The 19,780-nt window shown below is 46.6% G+C and overlaps 1 protein-coding gene and 1 pseudogene across 1 annotated transcript in view; both read right to left on the bottom strand.

The window, feature by feature from the left end:
• Positions 1-1,683: 1,683 nt before the first annotated feature.
• Positions 1,684-4,446, bottom strand: LOC100619868 (coiled-coil domain-containing protein 127-like; annotated as a pseudogene).
• A 1,330-nt stretch (positions 4,447-5,776) lies between these two features.
• The window catches only part of SLC12A2 (solute carrier family 12 member 2), a 91,954-nt gene continuing 77,950 nt past the window's right edge, over positions 5,777-19,780 (bottom strand). Inside the window, exons 19-24 of the mRNA XM_056806328.1 lie at positions 19,225-19,347; positions 18,978-19,089; positions 11,047-11,133; positions 9,880-10,015; positions 9,648-9,715; positions 5,777-8,467 (exon numbers count right to left, since the gene is read on the bottom strand). Coding sequence (XP_056662306.1) covers positions 8,332-8,467; positions 9,648-9,715; positions 9,880-10,015; positions 11,047-11,133; positions 18,978-19,089; positions 19,225-19,347 — 662 coding nt within the window. The 3' untranslated portion in view covers positions 5,777-8,331. The remainder of the gene's footprint in view (positions 8,468-9,647; positions 9,716-9,879; positions 10,016-11,046; positions 11,134-18,977; positions 19,090-19,224; positions 19,348-19,780) is intronic.

Below are 19,780 nucleotides of genomic sequence, written 5' to 3'. Positions count from 1 at the left end.
GTAAAATCAAAGATAGGGTCGGTGGGGGGGCTGGGAAATCCCCCAAATGTCTCTGATCCACTTCAGTGTCCAACAGAGTTGAACCTACTCTTACTTCCTCACTAACTAGAAAAATCCCAACTCTTCCTGCTTTGAGCAACTTAACTCTAAAGCTACTCCCAAAGAGTCTTGGTTTAAGAATAGAGTAAGTTGGGGGCAGCTCAGTGGATGGAGAGCCAGACCTAGAGACTGGAGGTCCTGGGTTCCAATCTGACGTCAGACACTTCCCAGCTGGGTGACCCTGGGCAAGTCCCTTAACCCCCATGGCCCAGCCCTGACCACTCTTCTGCCTTGGAACCTGTACATAGTATTGATTCCAAGATGGAAGGATGGGTTAAAAACAAAGAATAGAGTAAGTTGCTGGATCAAGGAAGGAGACCCTGATGGCTGGATCCCTCCAGATACAGGCCAAGCCTGTGGACAGTCTCTCAGGCTCTTCACTCCAGTCAAGGCGAGTTTCTTCTCCAGGCTGATCAAACTGTTGTTCTATAGATCAGGCACTGCTGGAAATATCTTTCAGTCACGGCCCTGAACAGGCTCTTTTCAGGAACAAGGAGAGGCTCAGAGGGGACCGAGAAAGTCTCCAGAGCTCCTTCCTCCAGCTCGCTCTCTCCGCTCCCCCGGAGTTCCAAAGTCCAGCTGTGGGCTTCTCGTCCAGCCCTCCCCACGATGCCATTCCTCGACTCTCGACGCTTCACTCCACGCACACTTCCGTCCTTTCCCGTTACCCCCCCCCCCCTTTCACCTTCATTCCCTAACATTATGTCACTGAAGATCACACCCCAAAGTCAGCCACCCACCCTGGGTCTCACTGAGGATCTGTGGGAAGGTCTATTTCTAGCCATGATTCGGTGCTGTCTTCTTGAGGAGGTTTCTCAGTCTCCTTTGAGCCTTGAAGGCCATTTGCTAGCACTCCGGGAAGGGGGCAGCACATTCCTTTTTTTATCTGATGATGGTTCCCTTTTATTCGGATGCTGAAGAAAACCCACCAAGAAGAAGATCAAGTGGAACCGAGTCATTCTGCCTCTTGCTGCTCTCCAGGGAAACAGCCTAAATCTGAACTGAAATGAGCGTCCTACTGGATAGGAAACGGGCCCGAGTGAGAGTTCTGGCCGTTGTCTCTGCCAGAGCCTGCTTCCTTCTCTATAAAATGACGCCCGTCTTCGTGGAGTTGTTGTGGGTGTTCCACGTACGTGAGGACGTGCCCCTTCTCTGGGAAGGGCGCTCCATCGAGGCATTCATTGCCTATTCTCGGCAGGCTCCCCGATCGTTCATGCTGCCGAATCTCATTTAGTAGCGCCCACACTTGGATACAGGAAACCCTGAGAAGGCCACGTAGTGGGCCGTAGCCGCGCTACTAGGCGAAGTGGCCCGACTATCAGCTTGGGTAAACCCTTTTGTGGTGTTTGACACTGATAAGTTGATTTTCTTCCGTGAGTACTAGAAACTTCCCACATTATCATTTAATTCTACAGTCTGTTCTAGTTTAGTGCCCTTCTGCATACATTCAGTAATGTCTATATCTCATTACAAGTTTCCAGGTAATCTGTTTTCATAGCCCCCCCTTTTTTTTGTCCCTTAGTAGTTTTGTCTTTAGTGTTGTAATTATTTTTATAAACACACATCCTAATCATAAACCTTCCTAATATGCCACAACCACCTACTGGGATCCATTGTAAAAGCAGGAAAAGTGGGCAACCCTCAGGAGAAAGTCTTTATCCACCTTCTCTCTTCAACATCTCAAGACGGAGAGACCCCTCCTGGGGCCCCTCCCCCGTCAAGGTGATCAATTTCACACACTCTTCAGCCTGGCACTTTTCCCTAGTGCCAGCCTCGGTCACAAGCTGCAGAGCAATTGTTCTGCCAGCAGACAAGAAGCCTGGTCAGAGTTAAACAGAGGGTCTGAATTTTAGGGACAGAGATTACAACTGAATATGTGGTTCAGCATCCGCAACATGAATATGGGGAATATTGCCCAAATTTTTACCAGGAATATACCAGGGTATATAAAGAAAATACCATCCCCATAGCCAATATTAAATTTACTGTGCCTGCTGGTGACTGGAAATCTTTTCCCCAACACTTCCTAATTGAAGGGACTTTCTGAAGAGAAACCTGAGCAGACTCTACCTCAGCTCCTGTTTCCCAGGGGTGAGCACATCTGACTTTCTCTTGGGGGGGGGCTCAGGCTGCCAAGGCCTGAGTTCCCCCCAAAGTTGAGGAGGGAGAGGAAAGGGTTTAGATAGACAGGGACCCCCTTTTCCCACTTTTCTTTTCCCATTCTTCACTGCCCGTTATTTCCTTTTGTATTACCTGATTGAGTTGACATAAAAAGTTATCTGTTCCCCAAGCTGAGTGTGAGTGAATGGATCAAGGGGAGACCTTTTGATCTCAAGTAGTGGAGGGGGGACAAGAGGGACAAGAGTGAATTGGGGAGAGCAGCCATAGCTAAGGAAGGAAGGCAGAAGGGGGAAAATCTTCAAACCCTCTCTCCTCTCTCTGAGCCAACCTGTTACATCTGCTATCTCCCCTGTATCCCACTTTGAGAAGGGGGTTGGGTTCTCCTCTCCTTCCCCCTCTCTCACACCTAAAGTCCAGGCTTTCCTTGGGGTACAAAAACTTTTTTTTAATCTTTTTTTTTTAAGACAAGCGCCCCCTGTGGTAAAAGCTGAGGGGAAAGCTCTCTGTAAAGCAGAGTCTTTCTAAATTCTTGTCTGTATTTTTAGGTTCTTTTGTCCTTTTGGCTCACCACCTGTTATGGGGAATATGAACCCTGGGATTGATTAGTTATTGTATCAATAGTTATCAGGTTTGAAGATATTCAGTTGATGACAGTTGGAGTATGGCTGGACTTGGAAGTTGAGAATTTGGTTGGACCAGTAGTTGGAGAAATGTGCTGGAGACAGCTTTCTAAAAAAACTATATATTTGTATTAACTTCTAAAGGAGCAAGGATAGGAAAAGGGAAAAATAGATTTGAATAGGAGATATTCCCTAATCTAAAATTTCTAATTGAACCCCAAAACCTCAACTAAAACTCTGCAAGGGGTGTCTACACTGAACTCCTTAATCTATCTAAAATAAGTAACAACTATTTTACTAAACTAACTTATTTATCTTCTTAAATATAAATTAGAAATCCAGAATCTGCTCTCCCTCCAGCCAAAGATCTTATCTGATAGCTATTACACAGACTGTCTTCTGCTCCAGATTGGTCTTTGGGGCCCCTTGGTGGAAATTCCAGAGAACTACACAGCTACTTTTCTGTTTACCTCAGGAGTTTTATAGATTTTCCAAACTAGATATAATTAATCTTTTCCTAAACGTTTAGAGCCAGTTCCTTGAACACCTTTGCTCAACAAGGAAAATTCAAGTTGTCAACCATTAACCAACTGTCTTTCCCAAGAGCCTCTGGGAAATTTTTTTTCCCATCATCCTCTTCAGGATTCTTCCTTCTGAGTTAAAGGAGCTCAGCTCTTTCAAAAATCATCTTTCTAATCAACTGCCTGTTTCTACTGACCAAGAATCTCTAATTAATCCAAGTAACTACTTCTTGTACATAGCATCAGTGAAGAAAAAGAAAAGATTTTGGGAAAACCTGAACTCCAGAATGCCAGCCTGGCATTATTCCACTCATAGTCAAGAGAAGTTTTTTCTATTTTTCCATGCTTTTCTTACTTTTCTAATATGGAGCTCTCCACTTTCTGAAATTTTTTCAATTCAACAATTAATTCCCAGTATTTGAGATAGAGCTACGAGTCTTCTATTTTGGTGTCTGTTGGATTTCCACCTATCTCCACAATATGTGCCATGCTTCAATATATTTGTTAATCTCTAGGTCAGAAGCAACTGGAGCGATGGATGCTTGAACCAGCAAAATATTCTTGATTTTTGGGTTCGAGGAAGAACCAGACGACAGTAGATATTCTGTTGTTCTATAAGTGCTTCTTCACGTTTCCTCAGCAAATGGGTAGCCTTTTGATGCCAATTTTCCTCCTTGTCTAAGTAACATTGATATACACGTTTCAAGGGTCGTAGCTGCTGCTTTTCTTGCATTACCTGTGCCCGTTCCTGTTCCAGAAGTTTCCCTTCTTCTACTCATTTTCGACTCTGAGAGATGAGGGCTTCACGATGCCTAGTTGTCCTAGGATGTTCCTTTTCAAGCTCCAAAGACAAATGAGCCCCTGAGATAGTATCATGGTATTTAGCGTCAAGCAGTTGTTTTCTGGTAATATGCTCGTCTTTCCCTTTCTATTTCTTTCTGAGACTCTCTAGACCAAATCCAATGAAAAGCAGCTAATCCCGGCATGGGAACTAGAAGAGCCCAATTCCTTCTGCTTCCCCCACCATCCTCTGCCCTCGAATTAGGCAGGATATTCCCATGTGGAGGGGCATTTCAGTTATTCATGGAGACACACCCACAGGGTAGCCCTCATAGGAGCAGTCCTCAGCCAGAGCTCCTCCAAGCCCCCTGCCCCTCCCCCATCATCCAGATCTAGCTTACCTGGTGGATAAGCTTTCTGCTTCTCTGGTGAATCCTGCCCCATTGTAAAATACGGGCTTACAGAGGAACTAGCGAGATTTACTGTGGAGTTTCAAACATTTCTTCATAAAATATAATTTCTAGAATTCTAGTACTCTTACATTCATTCTGTAAGTCACTAATTAACCATCCCAGATTAATCACTTCCTTTGGCTATATACTGTTTGATTGTGGTAACGGGGGTCTTATAGACAGGGGCCAGGAATTCTCCTTTTCTTCTAAGGGTACATTTACTGAATTTAGTCAGTGTTCTTAGAGCAAGCAAGATTTCCTTCCTTCCTTCCTCCCTTCTCTCCTTCCTTCCTTCCTTTTCCTTCTTTCCCCCCTCCCTCCCTTCCTTCCTTCCTCCCTCCCTCCCTCCCTTTTCTTCCTTCCTCCCTTCTCTCCTTCCTACCTCCCTCCTTCCTTCTCTCCTTCCTTCCTTCTTCCCTCTCCTTTCCTTCCTTCCTTCCTTCCTTCCTCCCTCCCTTCTCTCCTTCCTTCCTTCCTTCCTCCCTTCCTTCCTTCTTCCCTCTCCTTTCCTTCCTTCCTTCCTTCCTTCCTTCCTTCCTTCCTTCCTTCCTTCCTTCCTTCCTTCCTTCCTTCCTTCCTTCCTTCCTTCCTTCCCTCCATCCTTCCTTCCTCCCTTCCTTCCTTCCTTCCTTCCTTCCTTCCTTCCTTCCTTCCTTCCTTCCTTCCCTCCTTCCTTCCTTCCTCCCTTCTCTCCTTCTTTCCTTCCTCCTTCCCTCCCTCCCTTTTCCTTCCTCCCTCCCTCCCTTCCTTCCAACGCTGACCTTCCATCCTTGACTCAATACTGAGTATTGGGTCCAAGGCAGAAGAGAGGGTAAGGGCTAGGCCATGGGGGTCAAGTGGCTTGCCTAGGGTCACACAGCTGGGAAGTGGCTGAGGCCAGATTTGAACCCAGGACCTCCCGTCGCTAGGCCTGGCTCTCCATCCACTGAGCCACCCAGCTGCCCCCTGGATCTGTTTCTTTATCTGCAAAATGAGGAGGCTGATTGGCAAGATATCAATTCAAACAGATTTAGCATAATTAAGTTTATTCATAAAAACGGATGTCACTCCTCTTGTGGCTCGGGGGACAACCAGCAATAAAAAGCTGCACATCCCATTACTGTTGAAAAGGATGCAGGAGGAGTTGGCGCCAATGAACACAAAGCATCGGAGTGCAGAAATCAACAGCGGCAGACACGTGATGTTATGGATTCACTTCCTTTATTGCGGGCTCTTTACAGAGTGGAAACGGCAATCTTTAGTGTGAAAACATTAGAAAAGCATTTGTGTGACAGTTACAGGTTTATCAAAAGAGCACAAGTTCAACCTTAGCCGGTAATCATCCCCCAAAGCGCAGTGACGTCACGAGCTCGTCTTCAGCGACGTCGTGTCATGAAAGCAGAAACTACGACCAGGAAATTAGCAAATAAATAATCGAGTTTATCGGCCGCTGCTGTCAGCTGAGGAGCGACTTGAGCTCAACCTCCACGCGACCCGCCAAACGCTGACGCACAATTGCGGATTGAGTCATCACCAATGATTAGAACTAAAAAAATTTGGCATCCAAACAATCAAAATTCAGCCTAAACCAAACAGAATCACGTCATCGCTAGCGAAGCACCTACGAATTCCCGGCTGAAGCGTCTCGGGAGCCACAGCAACGGCGACCCTTTGTGAGCCGCCACCTCGCGGGACGAGCGTCGCACGTTCTCCCGAGGGCGTGTTCGTGTGCTTCTTACACACGCGTCATTTGGTGCGCTACGGCTCGTGAGGGACGGGCAAGACGCTCGGGATAAGCGTGCCTGTGCGCAGGCAGCAGCGCTACGGCCACGCTCTGAGCGTGAAAACACGCCACCGCGCCTCCCCCACGTCTACTGCGAGGCGCGAGCTGGGAAACAAGGCGGCCACCTCACGGATGTTCTGTGTTCAGAACGGCCCGGCCCTTCCCAAAGCGAGCCCGCAGCCAAACCAAGCCAACACAACTGCAGCTCGACGGGAGAGAAAGGCCGGCAGAAACCAGCAGCAGCAGCAGCACAGAAGCCAGTCCTGAAACCTGGGAAGATGGCGATAGCGGGCCGAACAGCGAGGGGGAGTGCCGGGACGCGTCACTGCCGCACACGAAGCCACTTCTGGTTACAATGTGTCGCACACACGGCCCACGCTTTGCCCGTTGAGAGAGCTGGGCGACCGCGTCCTTCGGTCCGATGGTTGACACGACGGTCAGTTCATGAATTCTGATCACGGAACACGGCAACAACAGCGAGATGGCCCGGTGACGAGTGGTGCGTTGTGTGTATGGAATATGGAATGCATACAGATCAATGCAGATGGCATGTCTGACACACACGTGTGTGTGAGTGTGAGAGTGAGAGTGTGTGAATGTGAGTGTGTGAATGTGAGTGAGAGTGAGAGAGTGAGTGTGTGAATGTGAGTGTGAGTGTGAGAATGTGAGTGAGAGTGAGAGAGTGAGTGTGTGGGTGTGAGAATGTGAGTGTGAGAATGTGAGTGTGTGCGTGTGAATGTGAGTGAGAGTGAGTGTGTGGGTGTGAGAATGTGTGTGAGAGTATGTGTGTATGTGAATGTGAGTGTGTGAATGTGAGTGTGAGTGTGAGAGAGTGTGTGTGTGTGTGTATGTGAATGTGAGTGTGAGTGTGAGAGTGTGTGTGTGTATGTGAATGTGAGTGTGAGTGTGTGTGTGTGTGTGGTGTGTGAGACTGCCTCAAACTCCTGAAGTGCTTCTAGGCAATCTGTTCTGGACGAGAAAAGGGTGAAGAGAGATGTGGGCGCGATTCCTGCAGTCTTCACTTTACTTCGTGGGCTGCCAGGAACAGAAGAGGATGGAAAACGTCCTGTGGGTGCCGTGCAGAGAGCGCTGTGGGCGGCAATCCCTGCGCACTGTCCTTCCCGGACTGCCGGGCCACAGGAGATGTTCACGCAGAGCCTGGCAGTTTCTAGTGGGACTGAACGGGAGTGGATTCAGCCTCTGAAGACAAGAAGGCTCCATGAAGTGGCCAGCGATCCAGGAAGCCCTCTGATGGTCGGAGAGAGATCGCGGGGGAGGACGCAATGCCCGAGAGGCAGCGGCACAGCCCGAGTCCCTGGAAGGCTCGCCTGAGAACCACTCGGCCGGGACGCCCCATGATGGGAGGCTGGACAGCCCATGCGGGCTTCGGAGTGCTGTGGGAAGCTGCAGGGAGCATTCTCGGGAAGACGGCACCGGAAGGCAGAGCCGCCCTTCTACAAGGCTTACACCGATGGACTGACCTCTCGGTTCCCCCCAGGGACAGGACTGCCCCTTCCCAGCCCCGAACAGAGCCCCAAGAAAGCACAGCGACAAAGAGGGTCGGCACTCGGGCCAGTCCGTGGCTGGGGGAGGGGGCGCCGAGAGCCCGACAGTCTCAGTGAGAGGCAGCGCTTGCTGTTCTGAATCAACTTAGAAAAGGGGGGACGGACGACATTTGGTTAATCTCAGAAGGCACCTCGAGGCTAGAAGGCTTTTAGAAATCTCTATTTCTGTCACCAACCGAAAAGAAAAACAGGCTTTTATTGCTATTCAGATAGCAAAGAAGAACCTCGCGTCCAAGAACAAGGGACAGAGCCAAGGCTCCGCGTCCGCGCGGCCGGAACAACGTCTCTGTGTGCTCACAACGCGGGGAGGCTGCGGGGGAGCTGGGCGAGGACAGCGCCTCACAGGACGTTTCCAGCCACCGCGCCAGCGACCGCAGCGCCCCGTCCCTGGGCCCGTCCACGAGGCGGCGCTCAGGAGTAGAAAGTGAGGACGCTCTGGTGGTTCCCGCGGACGAGGAGCACCGGCGGCACGTCTCTCGAGAGTACCTCCAGCCACGCCATGTACAGGGCACTGGACACGCCACCTTTGCGAGCAACCGGGAGACTCCTAGTGGGGAGCAAGAGAACGACAGCCTGTGACTCACAAGGACGAGGCTAGAAAACGGACCAAAGCGAACCTGCCAACGGCCTCCAGGTGGCGCCCAAGGCAGTACCGGCTCTGTTTTGGCCACACCCCGCCGCACCCCGCCACACCCACTGCTCAATGCACGCCTCTTCTCGGGGGAGCCATTAAAGAGCTCCCCACAGTCATCCCCCACATCTGCAGAGGCAAATGCAGAGCCGGATGGCAGCCATCCGCAGCACCGTCAGACTCTCCTTCAGCTCGACAGCTTGAGGCGGGAGGTCTTGGGCTGCCCCCAACAGCCCAGGGCCGCCCCTGTCTCGTGGGGCTCAGCCCTGGCTGGTCTCGTCCGGTCCATTGGAACAAGGGACCAGCCGTGGAGCCGCAGCCCAGAAAGAGACCCTCGTCCCTGGGGAAGCCCCCGACCTGCGAGGACAGGACGGAGAGCCAACCGCACCGGGCCCTCCCCTGGGGGCTGGGGAGCTCCGCCTGCCACTTCCTCCTCCGGCTCACTTCACTGTAAGACCAAAGGCGAGCCGACTGGACAGCTAAGTGCCTGAAGCCAGACGGGAACGCCGAGTGTTCCCGGGTCCCTGCAGGCCTGGCAAGACGTGCAGACATCGGCCCGAGGCACAGCGGACCTCCCTTCCGGGTCCACCCTGAAGGGTGCGTCTAATGAACAACTAAATGGGTTCCACAAAGTAGGAAGCCCGCGGCAAGGGATTTGGCCAAAGAGCACTGACCGCAAAGGCAGAGAGAAGGCCAATTATTTCAGTATCCCGTCTGACGTAAACAGGCTTTTGTAGTAAAGGAAGCGGCGGAAATCTATGTTTCACCGCTCTGAGGGTCAGGTTAGGTAGTTTTAAAAGTTCACTGAATTTACTCCATGAATTAGATCACAATTAAAAAAGATCTTTCAATGGGAAGGCAAGAAAACACTCTCTCCTCTCACTCTCTCTCTCACTTCCTCTCTCTCCCTCTCTCTCCCCCCCCCCCCCCCTATCTCCCTGTCTGTCTCTGTCTGTCTGTCTGTCTGTCTATCTGTCTGTCTCTCCTTCCTCTCTCTGTCTCTCCTCCCTCTCTCTGTCTCTCTCTCTCCCTTCCCTCCCCCTCTCTCTGAAAAAGTGCACGAAACACTGGCACACACATGGCGCACTGAACTTACATGACAATTATATTGGCTGTGCTTGAGTGCTCCTTCAATAACTCGTTCAGTCTGATCTGGCGGTATGTCTAAAGAGAAGGGAACAGACACGTCAAAGAAAGCTAAAACGCAACAAACTGTCCGTAATATGACAGGATGCTGCCAGAGAGCCAGAGCCTGTAAAATCCCGCCCGTGGAAGCTCACTTTCAAGCTTGCGCTCACCCCTTGGCGGGATGATGGAACAGAGAATACCTTCGTCTTATAGAGCTCGAGCTCGTTATCCGTGATCCTCCAGGGCTCGTCCTCTTTCATCTTGTCCGAAACATCTTGTTCCTTATCATCTTCGTGGAGCCGCAGGGGCTCGATCATCTCTTCAAAAGCCGCAATACTTCAAAGAAACACAACACTCAAGGTCAGCCTCACTTTCAGTGTTTCTAAAAGGAAACTGGGTGTCTGAATACGGCTTCCTGACTCCCTGCTGAGGGGTGGCAGAGGACCCTGAAGACCACCATCGTGGGCCCTCTCTTCCCATCCACTGTCCCAGCACCGAGTTCCTCCCTGCAACGACTTGTGACCACGTGTGAAATGCAGCCCTTCACTGACTCGGACCCTACACTGCACTAACACGGGTGCTTCTGCCACCCTGGAAGTTATGCAGAACGAGGAATAGAATCAGTGCGGGACCAGTCTAGGAGGTGGGCAGTTACTCATGCAGAGGAAGGGGTAGATGAGCGCTCCACGCCCTCCAGCGGCACGCAGGAGGGCTGACACTTTACTGGCCAGACAAAGGGATTGAGGGGAGGTTGCGGCCCAGAGAAAGCGCACCTGCCCCGGGGAGATCGTCCCCCACACTCTAGAAGCCTCCTTTCCCAAAGAATTTTAAGGTTTTGACCATCCAGAACATACACATTTTCATTTCATTAAGTAACTAATTACAGAATGATCTTGTCCAAAAGCAACCAAGAAGCCCCAAACAAATGTTCAATTGCACAACGTTTCTATGACAATAAAGAAGAGCCCCCATTTTGGGGAGGGGCAGAAAAGGCAATAGGAGAACCCTGTCTCAAATGGCATTTCAGAGAGGCTCTTTAATGTGCCTTTAGGCCACTGTCTGGACTCTCTGAAATGGAATTACATGTTGACGGCCAAGCCGATTTAAGAGCAATCTTGTGCCGGGGGGAGAGCAGGGGAGGGTTCAGTGGAGCCAAATGACTTCCCTGTACCTGGGAACAGAGGAGTGGAAGAAAGCAGAGAGACCTGATCCCTCCCTCCCAGTGCAGAGATGAGGAGCTCAGCCCAGGGGAGCCCAAGGGGCAGGACTGCTAAACCCATCGAAGGGACGCAGCTCCCTTCTGAGGACAAATCGTATCTGGGTCCCACACTCACGCGGCCAAGCAGGCCGCTCTTAGCGCGACTTACTTCTCCTTCTTCGGCTTGGTGTTAATGTCTCCCAGGACCATGATGTCCGAGAAGTCTATCCGGAACTTGCTGAGCAGAGTGGCCATCCTGAAAGAGACAGAAGAGAGATCCAGTCCTCCTTAAGTAACAAGGCCCGAGGTCTTTCCCCCCAGAAGGACCTCACCGAGTTGGGGGCCGTCGCTGTGCCCTTGGGGCAGGGCTCTCCGTCTCTCTAGAAAGCTTCCTGAGCATCCCCAACAGCCTGCGCTCCAAAGAAGAGCTTTCCCTGACGACAAACTGCCCGTTTCAAGTGGCTCCAGCCTATTTTCTGTGTCTGGCACAGAGCAGGAGCTCGGGTCTCATGCTCTCCCTGTTGTACTCGCCGCCAACGGGAGGGAAGAACGTTGGCCGTTGTGCCTCGAGTTCTGACGTCTTTCAGGCTTGTTTTCTTTTACGTGGACTCAGCCTCGTTTTCCTTGTGTTCACTGAACATCAGTTCACACAAGCCTTTCCAGGTCTCTCACAGTCCGTCCCTCTCATCATCTCTTGCTCAGCAAAACCTAACTGGCCTCCAATTCTGGGACAACAAAAAGGGCCGGTAAAAACACATCGATGCCCGCGGATCTTGAGGGCTCCCGTCTATAGAATGCTTTCACAGTCCTTCCAAACGCTGTCATTTTTTGGCCTTCTGTTTTAATCTGGGAGTCGTAAGGATCATCATCATTTCATTTTTTTCTCTTATTCGTGAATGGAAGCATTTTAATTTTTGTTCAATTTAAATTTCTCCTGGTAAAATCTGGCTGTTCACCTCTAGAGCTTGTTTGGAGAAGGGCTCTTGTTTTGTTTGCATATAATGTTTAAGTCTTAGACAGGAGACTTTTATTTAAAAAAAGGTGCCATCACGATTTTTTCCCAGTTCCCAGTTTCCCTTCTAATTGCATTTCTTTTTGGGAATGTTTTTATGAAAACTTTTCATTTTGTTATTAAAATTGTGTCTCTTTCATGGTCCGTCCTGTATCTTGGGTTTGGTAAGAGCTCATCAGGTTTTCCATCTTCGAGCTTCCGGACCTTCCCCTTTAATTTGTCCATGATATGGCCTGTTGGTCTAAGGATCATTTCTCTCAGACCGCTTTCCAATTTTGCTAGTACTTTTTGTCGACAATTCTTTTGTGCACTTTCTGCAGTCCTTGGAATTCTTGCATTTAGTCACCCCACGTTCAGCTTGCTCTTGGGCCTTGGGTACTCTTATTACCATTGACTGACTTCTTGATTATTTAACAAGTACCAAAAAGTTTTGACGATCACTGTTTTCTAGCATAGCCTGAGATCTGATCCTTCAAGACTACTTTGTTTTCATGTTAAAACATTTTTTTCCTCTTTGGCTTCCTGATCGTTTTGATCCGCCGTATGAATTTTTATCATTTTATTTAGTTAAAAATAACCATTAGACTGATAGTATGATAGGTATGGTCCTAAATGAGTAAGTTGGTCCTGACGGTCTTGTTATTAGTCCCATTCTACAGCTCATCCATTGGCAACTGTCCCTTGCCAATCAATTAAACTTTCTTTTATTTCTGTAAAGAGAATACGCCTCTGGGTGTATTAAAAAAATTACTGTGTAAGTAGACTCCCAGATATTTTATATGTTCTGTAATGACTGTGAACAGACCATTGTTTCCTACTGTTTCTTAATGGGTTTTTTTGGGAATCAGATTCTTTTTATTTTGGCAAACATAGTAATTATTTCAATGAATATTTTAGTTGAATTTACAGTTCTCTAAGTACCAACATAATCCAATCGCATTAAGACAAGAAAATTAAATTGAAGAAAAAATTCTTCTCTCCACTTATTCCATCAATTTCATTTTCTTGTCTTATTGAAATTGGATTATACCAAATAAGAGCGTCTCCAATCTTCACTAGTGGATCTTCCTGGAAAGGGCTCTATTGTTTTAGCCACTACAAATGGTGCCAGTGCTCCATTACAGGAACTTTACTATAGTCATGCCAATTCATTTATTCCCAACTCATCTGATGTTTTAACGGGAGCATTATATTTTTTCTACTCTATTGACTGTACTGTTTTTGTTATTCAAATGACTGTTTTAGATTTCCCAATACTGAACTATTGCAATGTTCTTGTGACAGAGGTGGGCAATGTGGATGGTAGTTCGTAGACTTGTTGCATCAAGGTTGGTAACCACTCCTAGAATAGGCTCGACAGGCCTGTATAGGCCCAAACGTTCTCTGCCTACTTGACAACTTGATAAAAACATCACATGAAGTCACGTAGAAGAGGAAAGGAGGACCAGGAAGCAAGGAGTGCCTCACTCTAAACAGGGGAAACTCCACCCACTTGGTTCTATGGCTTTCGAGAGAAATCGTCTTCCAAGATCTCCCGACTCCCTTTCACTTCTCTCTCTCTAACCCTCGCTTTCTAACTTAACTGGTCCACTAAATTAATGGTAGACAAGTAAAGTTCATCAAATCTGTGATAGCTTGAACCCTGGGTGAGGTCACCCTCACAGGCCAAAGGCCAAGACGGCCCTGGGCTTTTCCTACAGACAGACTTGATTGGGTGCTGGCAGGTTCCTCTCAGCAATCAGGAAACACTCAGGACACAGGATGACACAGGAACTCAGGTAGATGGAAAGTGAAGACAGGGAATGACAGGATCTCCCACCAGGATCTCGATCTCCTCAGGGAACAGGAAGGGCAACTCCTGCCAGGCTCAGACAGATCACGCCACAGGAAGTAAGCCCTCTGATCTCCTCCACAGACAGGAAACAAAGGCTCTCAACTACCTCAGTGTGTCCGGCTTTAACTCTTCCCCAGGCTCTGAATGGCCCTTTCCGTTCTGTGCAGGTCGCTAGTCCCTCTTTGCAAAGGCTTGTATTCAGTCTCTTAGGCAAAGTCTTTGCTTCCTTTCTTTCTCTCTCACAGTTCCCCCCTTTGTGCAGACCAAAACTTACTCTGATAAACATTGTCTGTGCACCAACAAACTTAATTCCCTTAATCTAAATTCTTACACCCAACCTTCTCCTATCTTAACTACCCCATTTTAGAGATCTGAACAAGGGAAAAGAAGGGAAAGGGAAGGGATCTACGAACAAACATTCACATGCTGTCTTCACTCATTACCACAGAATCTATCGTTCCTATTTGATTGGTTAAAAAAACTGGCCTCTAAACCTGCAAACACCAAGGACATGTCCTGGCCTACCGCAGAGAAAACAGCGAGGTGGGCTGGACCTTTGTTGCCCAGGTGTATATTCATTCCTAGGTTTATATGATCTCAATGCTGCCACTGCCTTGACTGCTTTTATTTCTGTTTCCCCCAGTTTTCTATTAGCCTCTTTCAATTGATTCTGTTGTTTTTCCACCAAGTCATTTTTATCATCAACCTGTTTTGCTCTATCTGCACTATATATGTAACAAGCATTCCGCCAAAGTTCTTCCAAACCCAGATAGGGCAATTTGTTCTAAAATAGTTTCTAACAACACTACAGCTATTCTTGACAAATTGCCTCCTTATGTGTGCTATGCCCTGTTTACCAAGGCTGTCCATTCCTAGAAGATGCTCCCAGCTTCTATCAGTCTTCCAGGAAAGTTGCAGGATTCTCCCCAAATTCTTGTTTTAGCCTCTCAAATTTTGACCAGGTCTCTGATCTCTTTGCATGAGCCTTCATTGATTCGATCAAGGACTTTCTAGCTTGGCCCCAAAATCTATAATTGTCCATGGAATTCAACTCAAACTCCTGTGCCTCAGTGGGCCAAGCTGTCAAATATGGGTTCTGGATTGTTTCATCAATTAATTGTTTTCTCTCTCTTTTTGTAAATAATTCTTGTAAAAGAACTTCACAGTCCGCAAAATTAGGGTCATACAATTTCACCACTCTCTTAAATACCTTCATAGCCCTATGAGGTTCCTTGAAAAACCTTAGAGTTCTCTTTCTGATGGAGTCGAGGTCCCCAGCAGTGAACTGCGTATGAGCTCTCCCACGTACTATTCCTGTGTCAGGTTGCAAGTAGGTAGGAAACAGTGTGGCGGCAGCAGTGTCTCATGCCTTATCTTCAAAGCTGTAATTCTGTCAGTGCCTGGGAATTACTGGTTTGCTTATGTAGCTGATTTTGCTTTGCCTCAGTTGTTTATAGTTTTCTTGCATCTGCTCTAATGTTTACTTCATTGCCATTACTAGCTTCTTTAATTCATTGTCTCTTAGGCTGATCTTTATTTGTACACTAATGTAATGGCCAATTGGCACGCTTGATATGCAAAATTCATCAGAAACAGCAGCACTGGCACAGATGAAAAGACCTCTCTTAATGTGAAATCCAGTAGAGGGGGGTGAGCATGAGTCCTAAAACCCTGTAGCATTGTCCTGGTATTTCAACCAGGAAGCAACTGTAGAGCACCATCATGTAGTTATACATTTGTTCTACTACTGCCGTCATTGTTGTTAACTTGTCTTATTTGCTTCAGTTATTAATGGCAAAGTTTGACTATTTTATGTACTGGCCCTTTAAAAAAACCTCCAGGCTTGGCTGGCTGGGTGATTGACAGCTAGGCAGATCTCAACCAACATTCTAAAGTGCTGTTGGAAATTTTTTTTTTAAATGGCTGCCTAATTGCTCCACAGAGCTGCTGTTATGCAGGCTTCGAGTTTCCCACAGGCCAAAGGCTGTCAGCTCAAAATTGGCTCTGGGTAGCAATATGGCAGCCACAGTGCATACCCTTTTTGCTATGTTACTCTAAGTCTCTTTTTGCTAACATCGAACATTATATTTTGATAGCTATTCATTAGTGATACTAGTTTCTGTTTTCTTTCTCCTCTAGTTTTCCTTGGTTTAAACATCTCAAAGATAGAGTTTCTATATTTTTGCAAACAATGTATGTAATACTGCAAGTAACTCCTGCTCTAGTTAATACAAATGAATGGAAACCTCCCTACTGGAGGGCTTTATTTCTTTGGAGTTAAATTTATGAGTCGTTCTAGTTCTTTTTCTGAGATTGGGCTAAACCCTAAATTTCTTTTTTGTTAACTAAGACTAGTTTATATTTTTGTAAAATGTAGTTCAACTAACTTGTTACTAAGTTTTGTGCACATGTAAAGAGGAAAGCGATTTCTAATATTATTTTCTAATGTTTTCATTTGGGGGAATTCCTTTTTACTTTTGATTTCCATTTTCCTAGATTAAAAAAATTCAAGTAATGATGTTTAAAAAATGAGATGCTTTTCCTGGTGTTGAATATTTAGGATTGTTTCAGTTATTATTTACTATATATTACATTATATTTATTACAATTTATTGTTGCTTAATAGGTGGTTTTTCTCAATGCTGTTAATCTCTCCCTTTTCTAGACTGCTTCTTTTTGAATTTAGTTGGTTAGCTGCTTTCCTACTCTCCAAAGAGCAGGCTCGATTTATTGGCTTCCTTTTTAACCAAAGTGTTCAGTGCTGAAAAAAATAACAATATCCATTGTTAAGTGGAAAAAAATGTTGTCCTTCACACTAAGTTCTTTTAGAGTCTAAGAAAGTTAGCTCCACGAGAGCAGGATTTTGCTTTGCTTCTTGTTTCTATGCTCGATAATGCTTGTTGACTGCTTTAAAGTTTGGCTCTTTCCTTCAAGTCCCCTTTATTGTAATTTCATTGTGCTCGCCATTTTTCTTTTCTTCATTGGTGAGGTTTTGATACCTTATCACACGTCATTCGGGTGAACGTGCTACGTGTAACCGAGACATCTTCCATGGCTTTTGCCTCCTCCTCCGTGCCCACACCCTAATCTGGAGCTCCCCGCGGGGCCGTGGCTAGAGTCAGGGCGTCGGTCCCGTCCCCCACTGCCGTTCCACGGTGTGCCCCGTTGGCCTCTTCCCCGGGGAGTGGTCGGCCACCTCTAACAGTTCAGGGCTGATGATCGTATGGGAGTTCCTACTAGCGCACCGAGCCACGCGAGTTCTGGTAGAAATCCTGGGAGTTCAGATTCTCCTTTGACTTCTGATTCTCCTCCTCATTTGGCAGACTCGGGACTGAATTCAGTGGAGAGGAGACTGGCCTCAAGCCTCTCTGAGGCACCCCTAAAAGGCTCTCACAAGCTTTAGTCCCTCGCTGGAGCTCCTCTTTGGTCTTCTTGATCATCGCTCAACGTGGGGCTCGCCTAGGTCTTTAGAGGGTTACAGGCGAGAGACAGCTCTTCTATGGCCTCTGACATCACTCTCTTCGCCAGAAGATGTTCTGCCATTCTTTCCGGCTCCAGAGCTTACTGTAGTCTGATAACTGCTTTCTTTTTCAATCCTCACCTTCCGTCTTGGAGTCAATACTGTGTATTGGCTCCAAGGCAGAAGAGTGGTCAGGGCTAGGCCATGGGGGTCAAGTGACTTGCCCAGGGTCACCCAGCTGGGAAGTGGCTGAGGCCAGATTTGAACCCAGGACCTCCCGTCTCTAGGCCTGGCTCTCCATCCACTGAGCTACCCAGTTGCGATGATAAATGCTTTTTGAATACAAGTGAACAGACATTGTGTTTGTGAAAATATTTCATTTCAGTAAATTAGATCTAATCAATGAACAAATTTCAGAGCAACAACTGGCTAGTGGGCGAATCCTTAGCCTCTCTTCCTACAACATGATACTATTTTGTAGTCAAATGACTTGCAAAACCCCAAAACCAAACCAAAAACTTCTACTTTTATATCACAGAACTTTTTACAGGACATGTTTTGTACAGAGAATGGAATTGAATCTCAGAGATACCAAAGGACTTGCTCAAGGTCAAATGATGAACAGGTGGCAGAACCTGGACTAGAATTCAAGCCTCCTGATGGTCACTGTCAGAATGAATTTCACTCAGGAAGCAGGAAGAAGCTCAACTTTAGTATCTCTGTTCATTACTTGTCCTTTCCGGGTAAAGATTTCTGAATCTTAAGACTTCTATACTGGATCGAGAACCCCTTCCACAAACTTCCCAACAAGTTCTAGGTTTCTCTTGAACATTCTGCATCTTAAGATAATCCACTATATCCAGAGATAGCCTATTCCACGTGCATAGGTCCATTAGGATAGTTTCATCTTCTTCCCAATGAGACAGTCCTGCCCTCAGGAAGTTTGAAATTCCAGTGTGGAGGCTGGGCTAAACACACAATAAGTTCCATAAAAGGGATGCTTTCTTCCAGTGAAGGACAGAGAGACTGTATGTGGTTTAGAAGCGTCAGTGGAGGCTTTCAGCTTGGTCCTGAAGGATGGATAGATCACAGGAAGGCAAGACATCGAAGGGAAAAACAAAGGATTGGAGCTCGGAGGAGAAGGGAACAGGTGAAATGAGGTGGACAGTGGATAACAAGGTTGTAAAGGAGGATAAATGATTTAGAACTGCAGGGGTTTAGGACCGTCGAGTTAAAGCCCTTCATTTTACAGACGAGGAAACAGGGTTAAAATGACTTCCTCAAGGTAGAGAAGGAGAAAAAAGAGAGCTAGGCCATGACTATAGCTGAATTCTAAGCCCAACAAGCTGGCAGAGCTGTGCAGAATGGGCGGGTGAGGGAAAAGTTGGGTTGGGTGGGAGAAAGCAGCAGCAGGTGAACCAGTTAGCCCAGAAAGGAGAAAATGAGGACCTGAACTAGGACAGAATCAGGGAGACGACAAAGGACAGTGTGGCTATGACGAGTACCATCTTATTTCAACCAGTATTAAGTTTCTAAACCAAACAGAAATACAAATTACAGATGGAGTTGCATCCCTATGTACTTAGTTGACCAAATTATGTAGATACACACACATGCATGCCCAAGATGAATTTTCTTTAGATTTACCATATTTAAATTGCAATGCCAATCGAATATTAAAAGTTTAAAGTATATTAATTTGATTGAGTTTTTGTCCTCTCTATACCCTCACATGAAATCATAACACTGACACTACTGAATAAGCAAAACACGTTTTCATTTAGATGAACTTACGCTCTCCGATCATGATCGATTCTGTTTATTTTTCCACCAATAAATACTCTGATCTTACAGTCTTTCCATTTTTTTTTGGTAGTCAGAAGATAAGGTATCAGTAAGGTCAAACCTGATAAAATAATAAAATAAAACAAATTATTAAGTATGTTAAATTCTATATGATTTAATTTTATTCATTCTGGGCCAATTAATGAAAATAATTTTTAGTAAAAACCATCAGTAACTAAGTTAGAAACAACCTCACCTCCATCATCAAAAAGCCACCAGACATCAATAGTATTTTTGCCTTGTTTTTTCTGAAATTGTGTGCTAGCTTCAAGAAGTCTTTGGTCAGCCACATTTAATGGGGCAACAGGGCCTTTGGGTTCTAAAGGAAGTAAACAAGCATATGTAAGAAAACGATTTCAGCCTCCTTTTGCATAGTCATTTTCCCTACAATTTCCTCATTTTTGTGCTTCCTCTTCCAAAGTGTCAACAATAACTTTAATTTTTTAAAATCCACTTTATAAAATGTTACATAAACCCAAGATTTTAGTATTCTGCAAATATCAACAAAATATAGCTCTTCAATTGGCCCAGAAATGCTAAACAGAGAATGTTCTTTTAGACTAGTCGGCTAATTTCAGGTCTACAGCTCATGAGCTAGTCTGTTGATGAGCTGATGCCCACAAGAGCCTTTTTACAAGTGTGCTGTACCTTGAAGAAGTAAATGGCAGTATCAAAACGAACCCTGAGCAACATCCCACTCATACTCTGCCCTGGTATGTGGTAAGGGCGGGGAAGAGGTTTGGGATGATGCT

Source organism: Monodelphis domestica, chromosome 7 (assembly GCF_027887165.1).
Source record: "Monodelphis domestica isolate mMonDom1 chromosome 7, mMonDom1.pri, whole genome shotgun sequence".
In the NCBI taxonomy this organism is placed as follows: Eukaryota; Metazoa; Chordata; class Mammalia; order Didelphimorphia; family Didelphidae; genus Monodelphis; species Monodelphis domestica.
Note: the sequence above shows the minus strand (reverse complement) of the source record. Positions and strands in the feature narration are given on the sequence as shown.